The sequence below is a fragment of the Oryx dammah genome, unplaced genomic scaffold (assembly GCF_014754425.2).
Source record: "Oryx dammah isolate SB20612 unplaced genomic scaffold, SCBI_Odam_1.1 HiC_scaffold_25, whole genome shotgun sequence".
Lineage (NCBI taxonomy): Eukaryota > Metazoa > Chordata > Mammalia > Artiodactyla > Bovidae > Oryx > Oryx dammah.
The window spans coordinates 105,493,881-105,521,833 of record NW_024070209.1 but is presented as its reverse complement, the minus strand read 5'-3'; the positions used below and the strand labels follow the sequence as shown (position 1 = coordinate 105,521,833).

Sequence of the window (27,953 nt, the reverse complement as noted above, 5' to 3'; positions counted from 1 at the left end):
CTGACGACACCAGCAGAGCCCGTGCTGAAGATGCGGCCTGGCACTTCTGCGGCTTAAATGTCTTCTTCTCAAAACTCAGGCTTTTCTGCTCCGATTGTGAACCGCTTCACCACACTCACTTTCTGTTCAGGAATCTGAAATATCTGCTCTTTGCATGAACTTCCAGCCGAGGCCTCGGCTCAGTCTGCTCCAGCGTCCCCACGCTCTCTCAGATTTTCCTGAGACCCGGAAGGAGGCGCTGTCCACACCACTTGCACGGGCTCCACACAAGCTCGCTGACCAAGGCACACGGGGATCCACGGTGCTGGATGGAGGCCCAGCTCTCTGCTGCCTCCTGGGGCAAAGGCCCTCCTTCTACTCAGTCAGGACAATCCCCCAAGGCTCGTGCCCCCCAGCCAGGCCTCCACGGAAGGTCTGTCCAGGAAGGGCCTGACAAGAGACTCCGTCAGAGGTGGACCCAAGCCCACTTGGTCTGCTGGCCAACAGAGGTGGAGCAGAAGGGAGATGACTGTGCAGCAGAAACCGTGGGCTTTACGGGGAACGGGTCCAACCTCGCACCCAGCAAGCCCCCAGTTCTGACTCAGTCTCGACACTTACCTGCCTCTCACTCAGAAGCCCCTATCTCCTCTCTTGGCCTAAGGCCAGTTCCTGTGATCAAGTGGCCCCTGAGGGGCCTCAGAAGGCCCTGCTGGACCCAGGAGCCAGGGAGAGCGCGCTAGAGGCCAGAGGGGGCGGGTACAGCTGGGCTCTGAGCACAGGGGGGCGGCGGTGAGGGTGGCAGGAAGCAGAGGGAAAGGACAGCAGTGCAAGCGAGACAGAGAAGCTTTAAGAACCGTGTAAGTCGCGAGACCAACCGTTTCCTATATGTGATGTTTTCATGGATGGGTATTTGCGTGGTATTTACAAATTGGGATGTTTGAGCAGCAGGCGCGCAACATACAGACGGAGACAGGGTTTTCGCATTGTATGTTGGTTGGGTGGCGTGAGTCAGCAGGTAGGTTAGGGTAAATCAAGAACAAAAACAGGAAACAAAAGAGAAAATGAGTCATCAACACAAGCAAAAACTCAAACTCTGAATACTTCACTGGAAAATTTTAGGATTTTGGTAAACTGCATATTTGGCTTAAAATGAACCAAATCAAAACACGTTTGAAATCTGTAGGTTACGCAGACAGAGGCGTCATTTGCATTTGTTTGTAATGCAAATCCGAAGATGACTCACAGACACTTATTTTTTATTCCAGGCAAAGAAATCAATGTCAGTCTCATGCTTGTTTGGGGCACTTTCTCTATGCGGCCCTGGTTATCAAGACTGTTGCTCTGTGTGCCTTTTACATTGGCCGTGGCAACTGACACTCATATTTTTGCCTCAGGAAAAAAAAGTGCATCCACAAAGTAACGGATGAAATGACTACAAATGAGAAAGAAAAACAACACGGAAATCCACAGGCTGGCTTGCTTTCATCTTTCCTCCTCCAGGCAGAACAGCAAGAAGACTGCCCTCGGAAATCATCAGCAGCTAGGCAGCTGAGCTTTGAGACCAGGCGGATTCTGAACACTCCCACCAGACCTGCTGAGTGTGCAGGATTGAGGGAGGCTGCCCTGGAGGGTCTCGAACATTTGCAAGCTGTCCCTCAAGTGTCCAGCAGCTGCAGGGCCTCTCTCTGGAGAGGCATCCCTGGGAGAAAGCACGTCCATAACACTAGCCGCCTGAGCCACCACCCACTGCTGACGAGGCACACACGCGCCCCAGCCCCGGGGCTGTGCCCTTGCAGCTGGAAGCCCAGTGTTTGCAGCCTTTTTTCCAGGAGAATAAAGATTCCTGCGTCCAGGGAAGCAGAGCGCCTGTCAAAAACCACACGGTGGAACCGTTTCTGAGTGGAAGCCCACAGTGGACGGGTGGCACCCAGACCGTACTGCAAGGCCAACGGCTGGCAAAACAACCAACCTTGATTTTTTTGTTAAAATGGCAGCTCTCAGCTTTCAGCCTGGATTATTCAGATCATTAACTTCTCAAAACCATGAAACACCTCATGTAAACAAAAGAATATGTGTAATTATATACATACACACATGCATTTTAAAAAAAGGTAATAAATCATCCATATATTCATCGTCCAGCTTAAGAACTAGAATGTCCCCATTACTCTGAAAGCCCTTCCTGTCTCTCTCTTCCCTAGATGCGGTTGTGCTTAGTCACTCAGTTGTGTCTGGCTCCGCGACCCCCATGGACTGTAGCCCACCAGGCTCCTCTGTCCCTGGGGACTCTCCAGGCAGGAATACTGGAGTGGGTTGCCATGCGCTCCTCCACCAGATGTAGTAACTACACTTAATTGTTGTTAATAATTGCTTTGCTTTACTGTTTTAGCTCAAACTCTTACCATGTGCTATACTTGTCTTTTCCTAACTCTGTGATGGGATTAGACTGTATGTAGCCCTCTTGAGCTCAGGCAAACTTGGGCTCTGACTCTGAGCAAACACCGATTTTGAGAGGCATCCTCTTCTAACCACTTCTGCTGCTACTGCTGCTGTAGACACTGCCATGAACATCAGAGTAAAAAACGTCTCCAGGCGCATCTGCTCAGGCACTCTGCACACCTGTACCCCGGAGGGTGTGGCTACAGACATGCCCGACCTTCCCAGACACCCAGCAGCAGCGTCCCCATCCTCACCCACCGCTGGCAACATCGGAAGTTCTGTTTGACAAACCAGTAGGTGTGAAATGGCATCTCGGTGCCATTTCACTTTGTATTTCTTTGATTACAAATAAGGTTGAACATCTTTCCACGGCCATTTATGTCTTCTATTCTGTAAGATGCCCAACTGTACCTTCGGCTCACAGAAGAGCCTTGCACACTCTGGACACTAACCTCCACCAGAGTCTGCAAGGCCTCTGCCCTCCAGCCCTGGTCACTATGTGTGGGTCTCACACTCTTTGCTCCCGTGGATCTCATACCATCCCATCTTACAGGCTCACAATTCCCAGGCTTACACTATTGGCCCGAGTCTCCTCTAGCTGCCCATGGACGACTCCAGGGAGGGCAGCCGGACTGAACTCTAACATGGATAAAGTGCAGCCAGACCGTCCTCAGAAAACCTGTTCCTCACAATTTTCTCCCTTTTCAGTGAAAGACCGACCGCTTCTCCAAGTGCTCAGATAAACGTCCAGATGCCGCCCTCGCTTCCTCTCTCACACTCCCATCTGATCCATCTACAGCTCTACCTTGAAATCACACCCAGAACTTGACCATGTCTCACTGCACCCCAGCTCCCCAGCTCCACTCTCGGCTCCTGGCAGAAATGCTGGGCCACAGACACATCTTCTGTGGCCCAATATCCAGTTGTCAGAGCTTCTATCTTTGTTCCTGAAAGCTTTCCCAGGCCAGGACACAAGGCCTACAGCCTAACATCAGTAAATGATGAGTTGTTATTCAATCACTAAATCATATCTAACTCTTTGCCACCCCATGGACAGCAGCCCGCCAGGCTCCTCTGTCCATGGGACTTTCCAGGCAAGAATACTGGAGTCGGTTGCCATTTTCTTTTCCAGGGAATCTTCCTGGGATTGAACCCGGGTCTCCTTCATTGGCCGGTAGACTCGTTACCACTGAGCCACCAGGGAAGCCCAATATAGGGTGTCTCTTTGGTCCTCTCTATCTGTGGCAGACAATGCCTGGAGGGGATGCCCGGGGATATAACATCAGCTGACCTGCCAGCACCTTCCACGAGCTGCCCACCTTCCTTCCCACTCGCTTCCAGATAACAACTTGAACCACACCCTTGTCTCAGGTCTGTTTCTAGGACAACCCAGCTGAAACAGCCTCTGCGTGCACCTGCACACACTTCTCGACAGAGCCACCAGGGCTGTGGTCTTAAAAGCCAGATCGTGTCACTCCTCACAAAACCCTCCAAGTCCTCCCGTCTCGCTCAGAAGAAAAGCAAAGCTCTACTGACTGCACAGCCTTCCCTGCGCAGCCACCGTGTCCACCCCCTCAGCCCTGAGGGGGCCTCTGCTGCCCCCAGCTCGGACCGGCTCCGCTTCCTCATGAGCCCAGCTCGCTGCCTGGAGCCGCGCCTCAGCGACACACGAGCACCCCGTCCTCACGCCCTCTGCTCTGTCTTTCCCCCCGGTCACTGACACTGTGTGTCCTGCCCACTAGGATGAAACAGGAGTTTCGTCTGCCCCAGCACTTAGGCCAGTGCTGAGCACACGACAGGCACTGCACAAAAGTCTTAACACACACGAAGGGGTGCGATGCAACTGTCCTTTCCCTGCGCAGGGACTGGCGTTCCTCCTTTTGACAAGCAAAACTCTATTTTATACAATTGTTTCCAGTTATGGCTGGTACTTTGCATATATTTTGCTTAACAAATCATCCCTATCTCAAGGTCTTAAAGATAATCTCTTGTATTTTCCTCTCAGACTTTTAAAGTTTTGTCTCTAACATTTAAGTTTTTTCATCCATGTGCCGTATTTTTGTGAATGGTATGAACCAAGATCCAATTTCTCTTTTCCCTTGTGTTGTTCATCAGTTACGCCCACAGGGAGTCACACACCAAGTTTCCAAATACAACTGAGTCTGTGTCCAGGCTCTTGAGCTATTCCTATGCCAACACCACACTGTTTTAATTGCTACAACTTTCCAGGATGTCTCCTCACTGTCAGGAGCAGCCTCCCCACCACAGCCCCCCAGGAGCACCTTCTTCTCAAGTATCGTGGCCATTTGTGAGCCTTTCTTTTTCTTATAAATGTTAAAAACAACTTGCCAAATTGCATAAAAAGAGACAAACAAAAGGAAAAGCAAAATAATTGGTATTTTTATTGAAATTGCATTGAATCTATAGATCAACCGGGGAACACTGTCATCTCTATGACATTAACACTTCTTATTAACGTGGCGTATGACCCCATCTATTCAGGCCTTCTCTAACACCTGTCAATAAAGGCTAATAATTTTGCACAAAGAGATCTTGCACACAGACCTTGCCAGGTTTATCGTCGGGAGTGCCGATGTTGTAACGAAATGCAATACACTCTCTTGAGCAATCTCACGTCTAATTAGTTTTAGATTCTCCTAGATTTCATCCACAGATGATACGTCATCTTTGACTAATGGCAGTTTACTTAGTCCTCTTCTGAAACTTAAATATTTACTTTATTTTTTCTGTCTAATTCATTTGGTAAGTGTTTATGAATACCTGCAAACTGTCAGGTACTATTTTAAGCACTGGAATCAGCAATGAGCAAAACAGACAAAAATCTGTTCTTATGAAGCTGACATACAACTTATTGAACTGTTGACATATTGTTCAATGTTGAAAAGAAGTAGTGGTTACAGACATCATTGTCCTTTTCTGATTTTAAAGGGAATTCTTTCCAAATTTTACCACCGTAGATACTTGCATAGGACTTCCTGGTAAATGCTCTTCATCAAGTTAACACATGCTAATAATTTTCATCATGAATAAAATCTGAGTTTTATTGCGTGTCCTTTCTGCATACTGTGACAGGCTAATTAACAGAGTCCTTTGACCTGTTCGCCTGGTGTTCCTGGGACACACCTGATTGCGCTTCTTCCTGCACACTGCGGGATCTGGCTTGCTTACCTGCTGTTCGGAATTTCCCATCTATGTTAATGAGTGAGTATGGATTATGATCTTCCTTTCTTACACTCTTTTTAAAATTTTTGAAGTCAAGATTCAAGGCTACGTTGTATGATGTAGCCTCATACAACTAGTTAGGAAACGTTCCCTCTTCTACTCTCTAGAACATATTTAGGGTTAAAATGGTCTTTCCCCACGTGTCAGGTGGAGATTTAGTGTACAAGACTGTTATAATCCAGTGGTGTGAGCCAGGACCGAATGTGGACCCCAAGGTTGGACCTCTCACCTCCTACTCTTGAAGACTTCTGTGGGTCCTGGAGGTAGCATGCACAGCTAAAGACAGACTGCTGTTTCCCATTTATCAGGCGACTCAAAGCTACTGGGTTTCAGAGCAAGAGGAGGCTCTCTAGCAGGTCCACACTGCAGTGTCGCGAGCCTGCCACTCGGGCCCCAAGCCCCAGCAGGCCCCATGGTGCTAGGAACACCTGTGGTAGATAAACACCTGTGGGGGGCCCTCGGAGCCCCCACATGAAAGTCCACACAGTCACCCAGGCTCCTGGAGCAAAGACTCACGCCATCTGCAGAGACGTCAATCCTGGCTACAAGGGCCTGCAGAGACTGTCTGACCATGAGACACCGTGTCTATGGCACCAAAGTTGCCCTCACGAGTCACATGCTGCAGGCCCAGCCACACGGGAGCAAGTAAGAGGCCACGGTCACGTGACAGGAAGGCCCAGCCCAGCCTCGCGCCTCTGTCACACAAGTCTCTTCTCAGGGCACCCTTTCCCAGCACGTCGTGGGATGGTCACTAAAACTGGGCAGTAAAACTCAAAACCTGGGTATGAGGGACTGGCTTGATATACTAGTACATACCTCAGCAGAGCCCCAGGCAGGGCCACCCAGAGACAGTGTGAGGCAGAGCTCTGAGAGGTGTGCCCACTCTACCATGGCGTGTGTGCGTGTGTGCGTGTGGGCGGTGGGGGAAGGAGGTGTCTGTGATAAGGCAAGGACTCCAGCTTGCTCAGGCCTCTGGTGGGAACAAGGTTTGGGGCAGAGGCACCGGCTGGACCTGGGAATGGACACTACGTGTCCTATGTCAACATCCACCCCGGCACCCACAGCCACAGAGGCACTAAAACCCCATGCACCTTGGATGCGTTGGCCGACAGATGTCAGCAGGCCTCCGTCACCAGCCCCCACTCACACGGCAGACCCACAAAGGCAGGGACTGAGACAGCTGGGGGGGAAGGCCGTGCCTGGGCCCCACAGCCAGGCTCCGCCTTAGCAGAGCTAATACAGCCACGGCCACTACCGAACACCTGCCCATTACAAGCAGAGGCCACCTCCAGGCCCCTAAGGAGAGCCGTACTTGGTGCTGCCAGCAGCCACTCGGTGGGAAACTTTCACCTGGAAACAGCAGGGACAGGTCCCAGCAGGGACCACTCACATCTCAGGTCAGGCCTGCCTTGGCTGATGCACTAGCGTCAGAGACGCACCAGAACAAGGTTCCACACGACACCCACTTAGAGGAGAAAGGAGGGCCAACAGGGCGAGAGACCCAGGACCCGCCACCATGTCCGCCTCCACATCACTCGGGTGTCGGCAGGTGAAATGCTGGGACAGCCTCTTGCAGGCACAGAAAAGACACTGGGATGGTGGAGCTGTCCTTCAAGACGAATGGATGCCCTACCCGAAAAAAAGCATGGATTTAGGAAACAAGGAGCCAAAGTAGAGGTGGCCCCTGTCACCCACAGGAGCCCAGTGGGACTCTGCGCCACCATCCCACAAACTCAAGTGAGGCACACCTAGGAGTCCTGACTCAAGCAGGTGGAGGCAGCCTCCTCTGTGGGACCCAGAAGGCCACCGTGCCTCCCGTTACTCTGGGCTGTTCACAGCCAAGGTGCGAGGGGCAGAGCTGCCCTTGCACGGGGCAGGGAGAAGTCTGTCTGGAAATCAGGGGGCTCCCGGGGGCCTTTCTAGAAGTTTCTGGGACCAGTCTGAACTGTGCCTGAAGCATCGTGGCAGCCAGAGCCACCACAGGCGCAGCGAGCGGGGCCCTGGCGGGACAGCGTGAAGGCTGGCTCACTCGGTGCGACCAGCAACCGGAGCAGCAGAGGGCTGGCCACAGCAGAGACCCCAAGCTGACATGGGTCCCCGTGGCAACCGCAGGCGCCCTGTTCCTCCTCCCATCAACTCCCTCCTCCCTGAGGTCATGACCAGCACCACCTGAAGCCAGAGACAGGACCCGACGTGAAGTGTGGGCAGAGCCGGGTGGGGCCAGGGCTGCAAGCAGACGCCCCCGCCCTGCACGTGGCCCTTAGGCCCAGCAGCACAGGCTGCAGGAGCCTGCTTTACCTGCCTCAGGGCACTCGGGTACCTGGGAATCCACACCCCAGGCAAGCCTTTAGCTGAGGCCTGGTGGGCACAGAACTCTGCAGCTCTGAGCTGTGACCCGCTCTGTCTCCAGGGCCTCTAGGGGACTATCCAGCTCACCTGACATGGAGCTGGAACCTCAGCCCCTCTGGTGCTTCTCTCCTCACCCACCTCCTCAAAGCTCTCCCTCAAGGGTTCTGTCTCGTCCTAAAAAATAACTTTTACAAGTACCCTCACCTCAGCGTCTGTTCCTAGGGAACTCGCTTAGGAAACGCTGATATGGATGTTTTTGTCTTTGATTCTACCAATCTGTTGAGCTTAAAGAACACCGCTTTATGACTCAGATTATTTCAAATTTGTTGAGACATGTTCACGCTCTAGCCCTCAGTCAGTTTTCAGATATAATCCATGTATTTTAGTAAGAACTAGAATCTTCAGCATGTGTGCGTGCACACACACGCACGTATGTAAAAAAAACCTGTTATTTTAAAAAACTCCAAACCCTTATCGGCTTTAGTTGTACTTTTTGGGAACCAGTTGTCAGGTGCGCACGTATTAGACACGAAATTACCAGACCCTTATCTTCCGGGTCACTCACACTCCCAGGTGAGTCTCGGGCCATCAGCCTGGAAGACCTTCTGGGAACCAATTTCTTACCCAAGATCAAGCATTTGCCTACAGGACACCCAGCCCCCAAACTCGCCTCTGGGGAGGAACTTCGTGGGGAAGCATCCTCTGAGGAGGAGCTAACCCCCAGGCCTGGAGGCACAGTGGGGAGACCACTCGGGGCCTGCAGGGGCAGGAGAGCTACTCACCGCAATCTCTGTTACTAAAATATCAGTAATACTTCCCAACACAGTGACAAAGTCAAAGACATTCCAGGCGTCTCTGAAATAGTTCTGGAGAGAAAGAAGGGCAGTTAGTGCTGGGCTGGCGGGGGTGGGGAGGCTCTGCAGACAAGCTGTAGGAGGTGGCCTCTCGTCAAGAAGGTAGCAGAGGATACATGGGCTCCCTCATGAGCAGGTGGGTGGTGCACAAGGCCGCACAGCCCCTCCCCGTCCAGGAACAGGGTGGGGGCAGAGGTGGGGCAGAACCCGGCAGTCGTTTCCCTGGGGCCCCTTCAGGGTCATATGTGCTCTGGGGGTTCGGGGAATCCCAGCTCCAAACAATGAACACCCAAAGGTTCCCTACAGAGGGGAGGCCAGAAGACAGACACCAAAAGGCCAGGAGGGGCTAAGGCACATACCAGCACTCCAAAGGCAATGATCTTGAGCACACACTCCATGGAGAACATGGACGTGAACACGATGTTCAGACACTTCAACATCAGCTCGTACTCGTAGGGCGCGTCGTAGAACTGCCAAGGAAGAGGTGCTGTTGGCCGTAGACCCAGCTGCCCAGACACACCCCACGGGGCTCAGGCAGACCTCCTGTCAGAGCACAGCAGGCAGACACACCTGCCGCGCTGGGACACCCCTCCCTGCTCCCCCTGTGTCTTCCAGAACCTTCTTACGCTCTCAGCCCACGGACAACCAGGGAGTCAGGGCTGCGTAGGCAACCCGAGCTGACCGGCGCTCAGGGCGGTATCACTGCTGCCTGCGCCCCAGGAGGAGCGGGCCCTCCACGCGGCTGGAGTCGAGCCCCGTGTCCACGGGCGCCCCCCGCTACCATGCAGGCCCACGCACCTTCATCATCAGCACCACCGTGTTGAGGGCTATCATGGCCATGATGAAGTACTCAAAGGGCGGTGAGACCACGAACGTCCACGTCTTGTACTGGAATGACTGCTTGTTCTGGGGCATGTACCGCGTCAGGGGTTTGGCACTAATGGCAAAGTCGATGCAAGCCCTCTGCGAGGGAGAAAGGAGAAGGGAGAACTTGGGCCCCCTTGGGGCCCCTGCACACGCCCTCCCCCAGCCACACACAGAGCCCGGGGGCAGAAGGCCTTCTCCAGGCAGCCCCCACCCCGTGCTGGCCAGCGGTCCCCACGCAGAAGGGAGGCCCAAGGGCCCTGACCACACTGCCCACCAGGGAGTTGCCTGGAGATGGAGAGGCAGGGAGTCCTACCTCGTTCTTCTCCAAGCTGCACTCAGACATGACTTTGTCCCCCTGCTCCTGGAAGGTGATGATGATCAAGGCCACAAAGATGTTCACAAAGAAGAAGGGGAAGACCACGAAGTAGACCACGTAGAAAATGGACAGCTCCATGCGGAACCCGGGGCTCGGGCCCTGCTCCTCGTAGGTGGCGTCCACCGAGTGCTTCAGCACCCTGGCCAAGAGCCGACACCAAGCATCAGGGGAGCCCAGGAGGACATGGTCCCAGGAAAGACGAGACCCGCATCACAGGAGGGCTTCCGTGGCTGAGCCGGGGGTGGAGCCATGCACAGCCAGGCCTGCTCCCCAGGAGAGCCGTGTCTCCCAGCAGCAGGCTGCCCCTGACAAAGGGCTTGTACTCAGGGCTGCTGGGGACCTCCAGGAGGAGGCCTTGGCTGCCTGAGGTCCCATCCCTACAAGGAGAAGCGGGAGAGGCCCCGCAGTCCTGTGCTGCCCGGCTCTCTCCCATCCCTCACCAGGTCACCTACCCATACCCTGCTTCACCTGTTGTCAGGAAGCCCTGGGTTCAGCAGAGTCTCCTGGCAGAGCACCGCTCCTACCTTCTGAGGGGTGGTCCTCTCAGCCCTAAAGGAAGCCCCTGCCACCCAGTGTGGCACTGAACACGTGCATCCCTCAGGCTCCCCTTAACGAGGCCAGCGGCCCGCTCCTCTTCCCTCCGGTGCCCTGCCACCGAGCGAGGACTGTTAGGAGCTCATGATACTGTGCTCTGGGCTTACTCTCCGCCTCCTCCAGGCTGCCCACTCCCAGAGGGAGGGCCTCCTCTCACCAGTAAGCACAGAGCCTAGGGCGTATCTGCTTAGTGACAGGTGCAGAGTCTGAGCTCCCCACCCCAGCTGCCCCTCTCTCTCGCCTGAGCAGCCAGGAGGAGCCAGGCAGCACTCACATGGGCCATCCTTCGCCCGTGGACACAGTGAACAGAGTTAGCAGGGCCCAGAGCACGTTGTCATAGTGGAAGTCGTATTTCTTCCACTGCCGCGGCTGAGCTTCCACCTCCTCCTTCTCGTAGTCCAAATACTGGCCCCTGGGGGTGGGGACACAGAGGGAGCCAGAGGTCAAAGACAAAGGATCTAAACCAACCCCCGTGTCTGCAGTCAACCGACTTTTGAAAAGGGTCGTCCATTCAGGGGAGAAAGACTGGTCTCTTCATTAGATGGTACTGAAACCACTGGGTATCTACAGGCAAGAATATGAATGTGGACCCCCATCTCACCCCATGTGTACAAATTAACTCAAAATGGATCAAAGGCCTAAATGTAAGCAGTAACTCTATAAGAGTCTTAGAAGAAAATATAGGGGGCCACAGAAAAAATAGATAAATCGGACTTTGTCAAAATGGAAAGCTCTGTTTTTCAAAGGAAGTCATCAACACTCAAAGCGGGACTAAAGACAGAAATCTGTCCGATAAGGGCCTTCTATCAGCACTAGACTAACAGCTATTACAATCAGTCATGAAAGGGGTGAACATTTCAACTTTAAAAATGGATAAAAGACCTGAACAGATATTGTTGCAAAGAAGACATCAAATTATCAGCGGGCACAGGAAAAGAGCCTCCACATCATGAATGATCAAGGGAACGCAAACCAAGCCACAATGAGACACCCCTGTATCCCCACTAAGATGGCTATAATCACATTTCTTAAAAGGAAAATAACAGCGCTGGCAAGCCCGTGAAAAAATCAGAACTCTCAGACACTGCTGGTAGGAAACAGTTTGGCAGCTCCTGAAACTGACAAAGAGAATCGCCACGCAGCCCAACAACCCCACCTCCAGGCTCATCCTCAAGAGAGATGAGAGCACCTGTGCACAGAAACAGCTGCACACAGATTCAAAGCAGCAGTGACCAGAGCAGCCCAAGCGTGGGGACAACCCAAGTGTCCACCAAAGAGGTAGGCAGATCCATTCAGCGAGGTCTGACGATAGAAGGAATGACATCCAACTGTCAGGGGAGGGGGCCCACCTGGGCCACAGCAGCAGAGGCCTTGACCGCCGCAGCGGCAGGAGTCGGGTGCAGCGGACCACACGGAGCACACGGTTCCCTTTGTGTGCAAAGTCCAGGACAGTGCTCAGCAGGCACCAGCCTTCCCCTGAGGGCCCGCCTCTCGCCTGCTCAGCTGGGGCCCGAGGCCTCAGTGATGAGGAAGTGCCTTCAGCCCTGGGGCGGCCCCCAACCTTAGGGCCCAGCCTGGATCTTGAGGCTTGACACAGAGTCCAGCAGAGGCCGCACTGAGCTCCCTGAGGTGCGCAGGCAGGAAGGGCCCAGGCACGGCACTGGGGACAGCGGGGGGGCCCGGCCTACCTGCAGTCCCGCTCCAGCTCCTTGGACTCGTCGGTGCAGTAGAAAAACTTCCCCTTGAAGAGCTGAACCGCGATGACAGCGAATATGAACATGAAGAGCACGTAGACGACCAGGATGTTGAGGACGTTCTTCAGGGAGTTCACCACACAGTCGAACACAGCCTGGGGAGGGCAGGGTGTGAGGGCCGGGGCCGGCCCGGGGCCCAGAGGGCCTGGACCGGATGGGCGGGCGGGAGGTGCCGGGAGAGGCGGCTGGGCCGGGGCCTGACACCGCGGAGAGCCTGGGGCTGAGGCCAGCGTGCGGCCCCTCAGCCAGGCCCCGGGCCAGCATGGAGGGGAGGCACAGGGCCAAGCTGAGGGCAGTGCCTTCGGCACGGGGCAGACCACCAGCGGCTCGAGGCCAGCTCAGGGCAGGACTTGGGGCTCGTGCGTGGACCAGAGGGGGCTCCCAGCTGTCCCCACTGCCCAGGCCACCTGTTCTCCAGTGAGCCTCTCCCTGGTCTGGTTGTTGCTGGCTGTGCACAGAGGCCAATCTGCAACCGGCTCTCAAGACCCTGTGGGGCAGACTCCACACACGGGCAGCTGCCTTGGCAGCCCTGCCCCTGGTGCCTCAGTCACCCCTGAGCTGCCCCTTCAACATGGGCTCTAAGCAAACCATCCCCCAGAACCTCACATCACTTGGTGTCTCCAGGGCCTGCAGGCCAAAGGTTCTCCTAACATTTTACTGTACAGTCTTGGAGGATTGAGTGAATTTAAGCAGAAGCTCAGCAACAATTAGACTGCAGCACAATTCTAAAGCCATATTCCCCAACCCCTGCTCTCTGGCATCTCCCTGTGGCCCTGACCCCTGCACTACAGCTGCTGGTGGAACACTTGGTCGTGTGGGTGCCCCTGAGTGGAGGAACAGCCTCCCGAGACATGCAGACAAGGAGCCCCCTTGGACAGGGTCACAGAGCTGAGAACCCATCCCATGCACACAACATAGGGCCTCCCTCGTGGGGGCCTCCCCTCAGCTATGCTCATCCCCACCCCACACGGGAAGCTGCAGGGGGCCAGGCAAGACACACGTGTGCACCCCGCAATGCATTCCTGCATGTCCGTGTGCACACAGGCGAAGTCCGCCTATAAGCGTGTACACACGTAGGTACACGCGCACACACACAGCTCCCCCCCGCCCCAGGCCCCACTCCGGACTCTCACTTTGAGCTTGGGCAGCCGCTTGATGGTCTTGAGTGGCCGCAGCACCCGCAGGACCCTCAGGGACTTGATGGTGCTGATGTCTTTCCCTTTGGAGCCTCTAGAAGGGAGAAGCCACCCATGTAGACAGGCAGGGGGCACACCTGTGCCCAGAGGACTGGGGACGGGCAGCCTTGGTCCTGAAGACGCCTCAGGCCGGCGCATCTCCCCCAACAGGCTGCCTGAGGGGACAAGGCCTGGGGCCAGGCCAGCGGCACCTGGTATCCAGGGAGAACTGAGCTTCTGGGTAGGAAGAGCTCATCTCCCCAGATCCCATCATTCAGCACTCCCACCCACCCCACACCAGACTCCTCCAAACGCCATGCCAAGGCCCCAGTGGGAGTAAAGGTAGGTGGGCTCCAGAACGGCAGCCCCAGCCCAGGCAGCACGTGCAAGTCTACGAGCAGTGCAGACCCATGCCCATCACCATGGAGTCTTCTGGAAGGGCTGGCCTGCCTGCCCTTCCCTGCTGGTGGAGGGAGGAAGGGTTCACACCACCAGGACTGCGCCTGATGTCAGGAAGCGCCCAGCTGACTGCCATGCAAAGGCAACAGCAGCAGGACTATCAAGGCTGCGGCAAATGTGGGTGGGGCCCCTCTCCACCGCCTGCCGTCTGCCTTTGCAACATGGCAGCATCTGCTCCTGCCTCAGAAACACTGAAGCAGACTAGCAGGGGCTGTAAATTATGCAGCGGGCTGCCTGGTTCCTCCTGGCTCCACGGCCAACCCCACTGACCTTTCCCCCACCGCAGGGCGTTTAACATGACGCCGGTTACAGAGGGACACTGGTGGGGAGACTCCCACAAAGCTGCAAGAGTGGTATGTAGCGTGACTACACTCGTTATGACTGTGTGCCTAAAATATTGCTGGTTCATTCGTGTTCTTCCAGATGCTAAGAAATCTTGTCCCCTAAGCTATCAACAATTTGGTAAGATATACCTTTGTGAACAGAGATAAGACATTTACTTTTTCTCCCTGATTCCTTCAGAATTCAGAGTATTTCAGTGAGTATTCTTACTTCCATGACAATAAATTTATCTGCATAAGTTCAATAAGAACCTATTCTCCTTCTACAGGACACAGCTGGAAATATTGGCCATATGACCAAGGCTTTGACTGACAAGGGGCTGCAGGTAAAATCTGATGGCCATGGTTTCCTGGCTTTGAAAGCTTTTGAGAGTTCAGTCTGAAACTCCTTATGAAAATCAGCAGCAACAAAGCAGTCTTAAAAAGAACCTGAATGATAGCACTCATATAAATAATCAGATCAAGTTTAATACAAACAACTTACTTTTACTGTGATTATCTTTGGTTTTTTAAAAAAGGGAGTATTGTAGAGAGAAAAAATGTTTGCCCCTCCATAGATATTAGATTCTAGTCCTAATACTTGTTTTTGAGGTTTTGCTATATACCTACAAACTTGTCTGGATCCTGAATCCTTCGTTTCCTCAAATATCTGGCTCTGACTGAACAAACTCATGTTTCAAGCTTTCCTCCACCCCTCTAATTAGAAATCAATCAGAACAAAGACTCTGCCCCAGAATCTCCTTGGAAGAGACTGCACCAGGTCTTCCTCGCTACACAGATGGCAGTGAACCTCAGGGAGTTGAACCCTGACTAAATATTTCAGACCTGAAGAAGCCCCAGCATCCCCCTCTCTAGTCTGGTCCCCTACACTGGTTCCTCAATTCCTGGAGCAGAGATGGGCAGCAGGCCTCAGAGGACCCCTGTGACAGTGTCCAGCAGGCCAGGCCCTGCTGGTTTCAGCAGGCTTGTGCTGGACCAATCCCAGATCCCCAGCGCCAAGGCTGGGGCTGCCTCATGCCTGTTGCTCTGCCAAGGGCTGATTCCAATCTATCCCAACTGGGTAGATCTGATTTATTTCCACTCACTAGGAAACCCCACAGCAGTACCTGTCTTTGCAAGACATTTAGGGAGACTCCTTATTTCACGAGAGGAGATTCTCTTTCCAAATACATTAAAAACCTAAGTGACCCCTGCCTCAAATGGATAAACACAGTAAACCCTGTGAATAAGCCCATCACTTGGTTAGGAGCAAATATGCACAAGATATGACCAGAACCTTCCCTTAACTCTTGAAGACACTGCAGAGTCCCCTGCTAAGACAATCAGCTTCCCAAGAGACACCCTCAGACTCTGGCCAAGGTTGGTCCTAATAATAGAATAGCCTTTGGTTATCTTTAGCGGAGCAATAAGCTGTCTATGCTTTGGCCAACACCACCTACGGTACCTGGATTAACACTTCTGGGGAAGTTGAAAATCAGTTACATGAGATCATGGAGCCAGCTACTTGGCTCAAATCTGTGACTTCTTCATGGGATCTTTCTTTGATTAGGGGGCCATGACCTGGGGACCATCACTCCAAAATACACTTCAAACATTAGGAATTATCCTGTTTATAATGCCCCTAATATGTCTGTCATATTCTCTCAAAAATTTTAAATACATGTTTGTAGCTGACAGCTACTAAGTAAGTGGTCTCCATTCTGACTGGAATGTCAGAAAAGCAGCAAAGAAAATGACCAACATGAAGATTATAACCCTAAAACTGTGATCTGTGTGAATGTCATAAGGATTAAGCAAATATATCATGACCTGTGGATACCATGTCTAAAATCAAAGCTGCAAAAACTACACAACGGGAGCTGAGCATGGTGCCATCACCTGTGAATAAAAAGTACTGCCTGCCGTATCAGTAAACCCCATTAAGCCATCACATTACAGCTGACAGTCAGCCCTTGGGGAATTTGGGATGGAGTCAGGATGCTCCCCATCTAGCAGTGAGCCAGCCCCCCTCAATGGGACACCCCGAGGAGACTCAGAAGGAGAAGCGCAGGACGCTGGCCCCAGATGCTGAGGTGCACATCACCCAGTGAGCCCGGACTCTTCTATTTCCCACATACAGGAAAGCACTCAGTTCCTTAAGAGGCCTGGCTTTCTTCAATCAACAGTAATCTTTTGATGTTCTGACTACCAGGTCTCTGTTGCAAAAACTCCTATATATCATGGCTCAGGCTCCCCCCCTTGCCTCTTTGGTACAGTCTCTCAGAGTTATCTGAGATGTTGTGTCCCAGGCATAAGTCCTCAGTTTTGTCAGCCAAATACAAGGTAACTCTCAACTTACAGGTTGTAAATTTTTTTTCAGATGTCAACTACAAATTGGCACTTGTCATCTACCTCTGCAAGGATCAAATCATGAGCTGCTGCAGCTGCTGACTTTCAACACCTGCCTGAAAGGAATTCCAGGTGGAGAGCACAAATGAGGCCCTCGTTGCTCTAGGAAAAACTGGCAGAACAGCTCTTCAGACAGATATTTCCAGGAGTCGATTTCATGAGCCCAATTCTTGCATCTCCTCATATCTAGAAGAGCGCTAAAATCCTTCACGGCGATGACTGCTCCTCATCACTGGCAGAAACCTTCTGCAAAATGTATGTGCTTGATTGCATGTGCTCCCCTTCGCCAAAATCACATATTTACTGACCTTTCCCCCTACTTCTTTGGAGCAGTTTCTCAGAGCTATCTGAAACGCTATCTCCCACGACATAGTCCTCATTTTGCCCCAAATAAAACTTAACTTGCAACTCTCACATTGTCCTTTTTTTTTAAGTCGGCACAGTTGACACACCTAAAATTTTTATCACATCTCTCAGTTGGGTTGACAGTTTGATCAGAAGGGGAGAACTGTTTAAAAAAAAAAAAGAGGAGGGTAAGAGAGAGAGAAAGGAGGAGGAGGAGAATGAAGGAGGAGAAGAAGGGAACATAAAAAGATACAGGGCCAAAGTGGAGCCACCTGCCCCAGGAGAGCAGACAGGACTCAACTGCAGTCTCACCTTCCCCTGGAGGGGGAAATGGCACCCCACTTCAGCACTCTTGCCTGGAAAATCCCATGGACAGAGAAGCCTGGTAGGCTATAGTCCATGGGGTCGCAAAGAGTTGGACACGACTGAGCGACTTCACTTTCACTTTCTTTAACCTTTCCCAGGAATGAAATTTCTGGAATCGCCTGGTGAGCACCATTGAGGTAACACTGCCTGAAGCAATCCTTTCTTTCCTCTTGTTAAACCTTGTCTGGCTCCTTGTCTATAAAGGCCTTCCATTTTAGACAGCTCCCATCATGTACAGCCTATCTAACTACTAGATGGGATGCTGCCTGTTTCACAAATCACTGAATAAACCCAATCAGACCTTCAGATTCACTCAGCTGAATTTTGTTTTATAACAATGAGGGTCAGAGATGCTGGGCATTTCAGGGAAGTGTGGAAAGGAAAGAGCAAAGAAAGCCCTGTTTCCAGAGGAGACAAGTGGGAAAGTGTCTCAGGACATCCAACATCCTGGCAGCTGGGGTCACACAGCTCCCACCCAGAGTGGGCACTGCCCTCCAGAAACAGGTGCCCAGCTCCAGCACTCAGTCAGGATGCCCTGCTCACCAAGGGGGGGCCATGCCCAGCCCCAGCCCCCAACCCAGCCCCCAGAGGTGAGGTGGGGACATGTGGCCGGGGGACATGGCTCCTGGCAGCATGCAGCCCAGATGGTGGAGGAAATGAGCAGAGGTGAGGCATGGTGATGAAACGGCCCACGGGGGGTCGCAGCGTGCTGTGACGTGGGACAGTGTGAGGGGACAGAGGGAAGGCATTACCCCGTGAAGCTCCTACCGAGAGTCCAGCAACAGGAGACAAAGAGAACAGAGTCAGTGAGGAGGTCTCCCCGTGGGCTCAGAGATGACCCCAACCCTCAGGATCGCTGTCCATCGAGGAGCTTACTCACGTCTTTGTCTAGGTAAGCAACCACCTCCCCGGAATCTGCCCCCAGCTCCACCCAAGTGCCCACTCACCACCGTGCAGGGTCTGAGGGGGCCGAGCTAGACCCAGCCACGAGAGGGCTGAGTGTTGCTCACTGGGGAGCTACAGAGAACAGAGGAGCCCCCACGACGGGAGACACCCAGCTGCACCCACTTGCACTGGCTGATCAACTAGTGCGGCCTCCTCAGGGCACCGAGAGTTTCCTGTAGGACGCAAGAGGCAGAGCCTGCCTGTCCAACTTCAGAACCACAGGGGGAGTCAGGGACGGCAAGCCTCGAGGCCCTCCCAGCCCCACAGTCCCCTCCCCACACTCATCGCGGCTCCGGGGGTGCAGTCCAGCAAGGCAGAGCAGACCCAGGTACTTACGAGAAGGCAAACGCCACCAGGGCCCCACTGACCACAATGAAGTCCAGGATGTTCCACAGATCCCGGAAGTAGGCGCCAGGGTGCAGCAGCAGTCCCAAATCGATCATCTTTAGGGGAACAACACGCTTTAAGGGACAGAATATTTCGGAAAAGAAAGGCAGAGCCAGAGCCCAGAGACCTGCGGCGAGAGGAAGGGTGCCGCTTCACGTTCCGCCCCGCCCGGGGAGGGGTCCCGGTCCCAGGCGCGCCTGTCACGGTGAGGAGCCGCGGCTCAGGTCCCGTCCCGTCAGGGGAGGGGTCGCGGCTCAGGTCACGTGTTGCCCAGGTGAGGAGCCGCAGCTCAGGTCACGCCCCGTCAGGGTACTGACATGGCTCAATTAATGGCCTCTTAAAGCCTCAACAGGCATCTGGATCTCCACGCCCTGGACCCCAGTGACTCCGCATGGCCAAGACTGGCTGAGATCCTGCCGGGCCTCCAGCTCCTCTGGTGCCTGAGTGAGTCTCCCCCTCACTGGGCTGCAGCCACACCTGCCCGGAGCTCACCGCCTGCAGACCCTCGGAGGGTCGGCCCCACTGGGCCGGAGGAGGTGCTGTGGAGCTGCCCTTCTGCAGCGGTGACTTCTGGAGGTGTCTTACTGTTTCCGGGCCTCAGTGTCCTTGTTTGTAAAATGCAGTAACACCTCCCCCAGGAATTCACAGCAGAAGTGAAGTGAGCATGCGCAGAAGCCACCGTGAGCCACCATGCGAGACCCCCTCCCTCCTTGAGCTGCACCTGTGGGGACCCGCACAGGCCCTCAGCAACAGCGAGAGAAGGACCAGGGTCACACAGGACGGTCGTGCTTCATCTGTAGTCAAGCACCAGGGAGTCCTCTCCGCCCACCTGCTGCAATCTTTGAGCCTTGAGGCCAGCGTCCTGTCCCCACTCTCCTTCCTCTAGCTGAGGTCTCGGCCTCCCTCTCTGCTGAGACAACCCCGCATGACCTGAGCTCGTACCACACAGGAGGGGGAAGCCTGTCCGCCTCAGAGAGAAGGGTCTCTGCCAGCAGGTAGCAGAGACCAGGCCTAGCGCTCACGAGCTCTCCTGAGGCTGATATAACACTGGGGAATCCTTAGCAAATGTGACCTTGTGTCTCCACAAAACACAGCCTCTGCAAGTGGGCTCCTCACCCACACATGCGTTCATGCCCAGGGCACACTCGCCACATGCCTTCATCTCAGTCATGAGGGGGGATGAGCAAAGCCCTGCAGTCACCAAGGCAACCACACGTCTCACCTTTATCACCATCTCAAAGGTGAAGACCCCTGTGAAGATGTAGTCCATGTACTTCAGCACCTGGAACCAAAAAGAGGCTTTTTTCAAGGGCAAGGCAGGAAGCTTGAGCCGGGGCCAGTTCAGCAACTCCATGTCTTCTTCCAGGAGCCTGAACAGATAACCCATCGGCCTGGGGCCTATGGGCAAGGGTCATGGGGAAGTGAGGGGAGGCCTGGCCAGCGTCCCATGGGAGAGGCCCCTGCAGTGATGGTCTTCACTGCATCCTGCACATATCCCCAGACCTTCAGCCCCACACTCTGCTGGGCAGGCAGGGCCCTGGCAGCACCAGCCCCTGCACAGCCCAGCAGCAGCACTCACGTTGTTCCTGGGCGAGTCTGTCTGCACGGGGTCCTCCGCGGCCAGGGCAATGCTACTCAGGGCGATGACCGCCAGGATGACCATCTCGAAGTACTGCATGGTCACAATGTAGTGGCAGAAGCGGCGGAGCCTGGAAGGCAGAGCACGGGCCAGCAGAGGCTTATGGCGGGCCCGCCTGGCCCCTCCCCACAGAAAGCGCTGAGTTCTGCTAAACGTCCCTCTGTTCAGGTGACAGCAGCCAGGTGACTGATCGGGAGGGGTGGAAGGCTGCAGAAAGCCCAGGCAGGGCCAGCCAGCATGGCTCGCAGGCCAAGTTGGTCTGGCCCTTTTGCTACATTAGGTTACACTGGGGGCCAGCCAGGGCTGCCTGTCTGTGTGTTGCGGGGCTACCATGCCCTGGACAGGCTTCCAGCTCTGCTGGGGGTGGGGTAGAAGCCGACCACCAACGGTCCCCAAGCAGCCCTTCTCGAACCCCAGTGCTGGCACCCTCGTCCGAGCTCAGAGATGCATGTGCACGCCTGCCCTTCAGTCGCCTGTCTGCCTCCACTCGCTGGTCAGCACCACTGATGACTACTCTGGTCTGTTCAGGTCCATCCTGGACTGGGACCCAGTGGCGCCCAAGACGCCCTGAACAGCGTCGACAGAAACGGGCGGGAGATGCTCAGATGCTGACACTCGCTATGACACAGCTGGAGGCAGTGACCGGGAGGCCAGCAAGGCCTCGCGGGGACGCGACGCCAAGCCTGGGCGACAAGCACAGCTCCCAGACGCCACTGCCGCCCCTCAAAGACGCGCTCGCAGAGCCCCTCCTGCCTCCGCGGGCCCAGCCTCCGCCGCCAGCCCCTGCCACCTCTCCTCCCACCAACACCGTGTTCCCAGGGACACCACGTCTCCGTCCCTTCCTGTCTGCTCTTCGTCCCAATCACCGCCGCCCAGCTCCAGCCCCGCACCCCCAAGCTGCTCTTCTGAGACGCTTCCCTTCCACCCCCACGACGCTCCATCGCAGGCTCTCTTCCGTCCCAGCCCGTTTCTTTCAAAGCAACACTATCAGTCCATCCTGTGGCTGAGTTTCCACCCCTCCTCAGACCCTCAAGTTCCGCTGGCCACGTGCCACCCGCCAGCTTCCCCGGGCTCCGGGGCACAGCCAGGCCTCCAGCCATCAAGCAGAAACCCTGGCTGTCATCCTTCACAACTCCGCCCCCTTCCACCTCTATTTTGCCATCAAATCCTGCAGATTCTGCCTCTAAAATTCCTCTCCAAACACTTCACTCCCAAACCTCTTCACTCTGACCACCCTCATCCAATCGCCACGACCACCTTCCAAACGGTCTCTCTGTCTCATCTCCATTCTCCCCGCCTAAGGGCTCCAGCGCAGTCTGACCGAGACTCACCCCCACCGCTCACAGCCTCTCCAGCTTCTCTAGGTTCTCTCGTCATCCCACTTCTCCACAGAACACACATCAGCGCTGTGTGCCTCTGTGCTTTTCCACCCAACTGCCTTCAGCTGTTCGGAGCCCTAGGTCTTTAACGGCGAGACCATCACAAGCTCTCTCCACTCGCTGAGAACACTGTCTCCTCCCTCTTCACCTCGACTCTCACCCTTCAGCCGAGATCTCTCCCTCCCTCCAGGAAGGCTCCCAGACACTAGACCTCCCTGCCCTACCTGCCCACGCTGTACTCACGTGATGGACACACCAGTCAGTGCTGGAGGCAGGGGCCATACCTGTCTCTACCTCCATCTCACTTCCAACCCCTAAAGAGTGAGCTCCCCACACTGGCGTGCTGAGCAGAGGAAGGAGGGGAGGGCGGGCAGCCAGAGCTGGTGGACAGACTGCTAGCTGACCAAGGGCAGAGGGGCTGGCTGGACACGGGGAAGGGGTGAGGCGGCGGTCCCTCGGGAGCTGCTGCTCCGCCCCCGGGGTGAGAGTTCTGCGTGTGATCTGCCTGCACCCCTGCCTGGCGGGCTCCCCTCTCCGCCCTCGGGCTCCAACCCCACTTCACCGCTGCAGCGGCCCCGTGCACACCTCCAGTCCCTGCTCTGTGCTTCCTCCTAGCCCTTCCCAGCAGGCAGTGGCTCACGGCCCCACCTCAGTGCCCTGCCTGCTGCCTGCCTCCCCCCCTGCCCGTAGCTTAGAGGACGGGCTCTCACCGGCGCTGCTCATCACTGTGGCCCCCAGCACCTAGAACACTGTCTGAACCCCGGTCGAGCTACTGAAGCAGCTGCAGTGGAACGTGGACGAGTGACGTGTGGGGCCTGCATGACGTAAACAATGGGAGGACACTGGACAGACACACGAGCGGCTGCGACGTGTGTCCGTGGGCTCCAGGGGAAGGTGTCGATGCGGCACGAGACTGGGTGTGTGTGCGCAGAGGTGACCTACGGCTGCAGTGGGGGTTAGAAGCAAGGCCCTGGGAGGCCCGTCTGGGTTTAAACCCCAGCTCTGCCACTGAGACGGATGGGCTGTATGTCTGGACACCAGCCTTCCCTGTGGCTCCATGTCCTCATCTGCAAAGCGAGGCAACAGCAGAATGTGCTCTGTGGGAAGCTGTGATGATCTATCAAGATGTTAACACACATCACAGGCTGGCTCACGCCTAGCACGCCTGCTGTCATAGGCACACAGGTCACGGGCCGGGGACTAGGAGACGGAGCAGGACATGGGCTGGTGGCAAGACTCACAGGTTGGTGGGGCTCAAGCAGAACATGGAGCTGTACGGGACGATGGGTCGGGGGCCGCTCCTCAGCACGTCATCAGCTTCCACCTCCTTCTTTCCTTCTGCTTGGCTTTCCAGGTCCACATTACCACCTACAAGCACAAAGGCCACCAAGTTAGGGGTGCAACTCATAGACTCACACCACGCAGGTAACCCCTGGGCAATACCCGCCAAGCTCCAGCCCCACAGGCTCATGGACCCACCAGGGAAGGGCATGAGGCCAAGAACACAGCTTCACACGAGGCCCCGTCTGATCACAGCCAGATTACCACTGAAGTGGGTGATGCCGGGCTGAGCCAGCTCTGAGGATCTGGCTGTCTGCTGCAAAGACCCAGAGACCCTCCCTCACCTCTCCCTCCACCAGCGTCTCTGGGGAGCAGAACCAAGCCTGATGGGCGTCCCTGGCTGTGGACACCTTTGCCTCCCTGTGTGTGTGAATGCTCAGTCATGCCCGACTCTTTGCAACCCCATGGACTGTAAACCCACCAGGCCCCTCTGTCCATGGAATTTCCTAGGCAAGCATACAGGAGTGGGTTGCCATTTCCTGGTCTAGGGCACCTTCCCAATCCAGGGACTAAACTCGAGCCTCGTGTCTCCGGCATCAGCAGGCGGGTCCTTTGCCACTGCACCACCTGGAAAGCCCTCTGCCTTCCTAGGAGCCGTCAATCTAGACGTTTTAACGACATCGAAGGCACCTTCAGCCCCAGAGACCAGGGCCAGCAGGCTCTCCCATCCCAGTTCACGGCTCACGCCTCAAGGAAAGGTATCCCGGGCTGCCCTGCAGGCGGCTCAGGCAGGGCCAGCAGGCAGCAAAGAGAGGGCCTGTCTGGCTTGCAGCCACTCTCCAGAACCTGCTGGTCGGGCTTGACTGCACAGGACGCTGACCCAGGGAGGACGCAGCACTCCCCTCGTCCGCACCCTCGGCGGCACCTCACTCCTGGCTCCCCTGTCCCTAAAGGGCATCTTCTGCACTCAGCACCCCTCCCCGACGAGGCAGCCATAAATCAAACTCCCCAGGGTTAAAATGGCTGTGACCACTGTGCTTTTTAAGTAGATTGTGCTCTTCAGGCACAGTATGTTTCTCACAGCATTGCTTCATTTTTAACCATACTAAGGTATGTTTCAATTTTTCAACTAATGATTCCTGAGACCCCAGGGGTATCAGGGAGACAGTGCAGTGACTCAGAGCCAATGCCCACCATCCACCGCACTTTTACTTCTTGGAAGAAGCATATAGGCAGAAATGAAGGTGATTCCCTCCAGCCTTCTTCCCCAACTGCTGGCCACTCTGAAGTCCTACAGAGAACGAATGGGCGAGCCAGAGAAAAGAGCCTTGGGCAGAATGTGAAGCCTGCTCGAGCCGCAGCACCCACAGTGCTTTGTGGACTGCCAGCTGCCACCACCCAGCGCCATTCACTTCCTGGCTGAAGGCATAATTATATAGTATCATCTTCTAAGAAAGCAACTGGGCAATACCTATTTAAAGCCCTAAAACAATTCTGTTTATTGATTTCATTTGCACAAAATTATCTCCTAAGGAAATCAAGCACACAAACATCTGTCTTCACAAAGGTGTTTGTTATCAGTTCTTTTACAATAATAAAAACTATGAAACATAACCACAAGAGATCAACCAAGTGTGCAACATTTACAGGAAGCATTGTACTATGAATATTAAAAAGCCCATACAAATAGCTTAAATGACAAAAGCTTATGATAAGGTTAAAAAAAAAAAAAAAAAGACAGGCTAACACTTGTATATACCAGAAAGATTCAACTACGAAAAATAACATATCCAGGGGGAGGAACAACACCAAAACGACAGGAACTGTTGTGGTCTCTGAAAGGCTTTCCAGTGACAATTTTAATTCTCTTCATGATACTGTTAACATTAAAATATTTTTTTCTGTGATGAGCACGTATAACTTTTAAATTAAGAAAACATTTATAAATTTAAAATCACAGCTTTTCAGACTCTTCCAGAATAACAAGTAAGCAAACTGAAGGACAAGTAAACTGGGGCAAAGGAACCAATGTACACTTAACGAAGATTTTTCTTCTGCTTCAAAGAATGGAACAAAGATGCCAGAGCCTGGACGGAAATACTTCTCCCGAAATAAATTTACTATAACAACAACAGAGCTCATCAATAAATCAAAACAGACCAGGAAAACAAGGAGAGGATCAAAACAAGAGCTACAACCAACTAAGGAGATTCATTGTTGGAAACAGTTTATTTTAAAAAGAGATCTGTCAGTAACAAAAAATTCACTGAAACAGAAGACGATCAAGCCCGATGACTGGTTATGGGTCGTGGGGCGGGGGTGAAGGAAGGAGCAGGATGTTCCCCGGAAACAGCCCTGAGCTGGCTGGCCCGGGGACAGCACTCACTGGCGTGTGTTAGTGCCTCCAGGATTCAGGTCGAGAAACCGAGGCCGAACTGAAGAATCACCCTGTGGGGACGAGACCAACCAAAGCTGGGCACGGCAAGGAAAGGGAGGCTCCACAATAAACTGCTCCCTCCAGGGAGCTGAGGGAGTCCAGGCGGCAGTGCCCTGGGCTTCTGGGAAAGCACAGGTAAGGCGTCTCCGGCAGGAACATCCCCCATCTGCCCACAGAATGCCCACTGACCAAGGGAGCTGTTGCCAGTTTGAAGAGAACGTAAGCCTAACGTCCCAAGGCGTCCACCATGTAGAAAGAATTTCTCTACTAGAGAATTTCTCTACTAGAGCTATGTACCATCCTCGAGAGAACTGAAAAAGCAGCCAAACAATTCTTTTTCTATAGGGCTTAATTATCTCATAAAGCCCGACTCAGAAAAGGTGCATTATGGTCAATTATATATGAACTCATATCATCAAACACAGAAGTGCTGTAGGTGAAAGACAGCAGAACTAGTAATAGATGTATAATTCCCAAGGGACCTCAGATGTAAGTACCTTTAGATGAGGACTGTAAACTAAAGAACTAAATATAAATATGCAAAGAAATTTTAAAAATGAGTCTTTAAAAAATGAACAAGCAATAGAAGTCTATAAAACTGGCCCAGCATTTCCATGGCCTATGACAGAGAGGCTTATTACAAAGGACTCAACCTCCTGCTACAGCCAATTATAAAAGCAGAGCAAAAACATGTAGCTGCTTAAAGAACCCGAGAAGCTACAGTCTTTGGGAGACACCTGTGCCTGGGGGCCGCTTTCCCATTTGTAAAAGCAGAAAGCAGCACCCCTCCTGGGAAGAGGAATGAAAGACTGGAGGTGAGGATGATGGGATATCTGGGAATAAGGGGCAAAATCCCAGAGGGAGAGAAGGACAGAAAAGCGAGTGCCCCCGTCAGTCCCCAAAACTCACCTCCAGTCTCTGCTGAACTGGTGTAAGGCAAGGCTGGTCTCTACTGGGAGCAAAGGGTCTCAAGGCAGAAGCAGGGCTGAAGGCTTGATACTGGGATCAAATGCAAACAGATTCAACTTTGCTATCATTTTGCATTCAGAGTATTCTTGTTTTTATTAGTGTTCTAGTTAAAGAGTTGCCATACCTTGAATCATTTAATAAGACCTATTATTTTCAACACATGGCATTTTTAGAAATGCATGTATAATGTTATAGCAGGAAGGTGTATACTTTAGGAAGATATAAAATGATATTAAAGGAAAGTCTGCAACGTAAGAAATCAGTAAATCTAAACACAGTCTCTATAAAGTTGTTGGGAAGGAAGAATATTGTATTCTACATCCCTAGGTTCTTCTGACTGTCTAAGAATTAAATTGACATGAGACTAGTAACATGGAAAAATACAGGGACCACACATCTGTGAGAGGGTCAGACAGAAAGGCAGAATGAGGTGTGTATATATATATATCACCCTAAGCTAAACAATGGGGGCCGCTAAGGACGTTCATAAGACAACATAAAACAGAGCAGGTTTATTGGTTATTAGGTGCTTGCCCTTCCAAAGAGATGGGGCCACTTAGATAACACTCATCTCTGGTAATAACTCTTTCCTGGGAAAAATCCCCAATCTAAATTCTTCTAGGTGGTCAAGGCAAGAACAGTTGTTTCTCTTGAACCCACAGGGTCTTGGTTGCCTTTAGCTCAAAAATAATTCTCATGCAAAAATGACACATTTAGGGGAGGCTTGTCCAGAACCCCTACAAAGTCCAAAGAATAATAAACTCTATTTTGTGGGCAAAAGAAGGACGAAAAGGATGGATGCTAACGAGGAAGTTGGGGAAAATGTGATTGCAGTTACTATTCTAAGGCCTTAGAACTTAATTTAAAAATAACTATAGATTTTGTTATGCAAGCATGATAGAATTAAAGGATAACTGCTAAAAACAGAAAAAGAATTCATAGTTTATAAACTATTAGAGGGGGAAATGTGACAAGAAAGCAATTATTCAATACTAAAAAGGAAGGAGAAGGAAGAAAAACAGGAAAAATTGGAAAAAACATCACCGGTCCAAGTAAATTAATAATCACAATATATACAAGCAGATGGAACCTGGCTACTGACTGACAGAGATTATCCAGGTGACATTTTTAAAAATACAGTTAGATGTAGTTTCCAAGAGACAGGCCCAAAATACAAGGCCACATAAAGTCTAGAAGTCAAAAGATGAGAAAAGATATACTTGGCAAACGTTCATTTAAAAAAAAAACAGGTATATTCACATCAGAAAAATACAATCTAAGGACACACCATCAGAGGGCCACCGCAGGACAGCAAAAAGTTCATTTAAAAAAACCCAGGTATATTCACATCAGAAAAGTACAATCTAAGGACACACCACCAGCGGGC

General features: G+C 53.1%; 1 protein-coding gene across 2 annotated transcripts in view; it reads right to left on the bottom strand.

Moving 5' to 3' along the window:
- Positions 1–27,953, bottom strand: part of CACNA1B (calcium voltage-gated channel subunit alpha1 B) — a 209,669-nt gene that overhangs the window by 33,081 nt on the left and 148,635 nt on the right. For both annotated transcript variants that reach the window (XM_040225675.1, XM_040225676.1), the window contains exons 21-32: positions 23,121–23,247; positions 20,441–20,570; positions 20,084–20,143; positions 18,811–18,917; positions 13,589–13,685; positions 12,390–12,550; positions 10,976–11,113; positions 10,045–10,246; positions 9,663–9,827; positions 9,224–9,334; positions 8,793–8,876; positions 855–860 (exon numbers count right to left, since the gene is read on the bottom strand). In XM_040225675.1, coding sequence (XP_040081609.1) covers positions 855–860; positions 8,793–8,876; positions 9,224–9,334; positions 9,663–9,827; positions 10,045–10,246; positions 10,976–11,113; positions 12,390–12,550; positions 13,589–13,685; positions 18,811–18,917; positions 20,084–20,143; positions 20,441–20,570; positions 23,121–23,247 — 1,388 coding nt within the window. The remainder of the gene's footprint in view (positions 1–854; positions 861–8,792; positions 8,877–9,223; positions 9,335–9,662; positions 9,828–10,044; positions 10,247–10,975; positions 11,114–12,389; positions 12,551–13,588; positions 13,686–18,810; positions 18,918–20,083; positions 20,144–20,440; positions 20,571–23,120; positions 23,248–27,953) is intronic.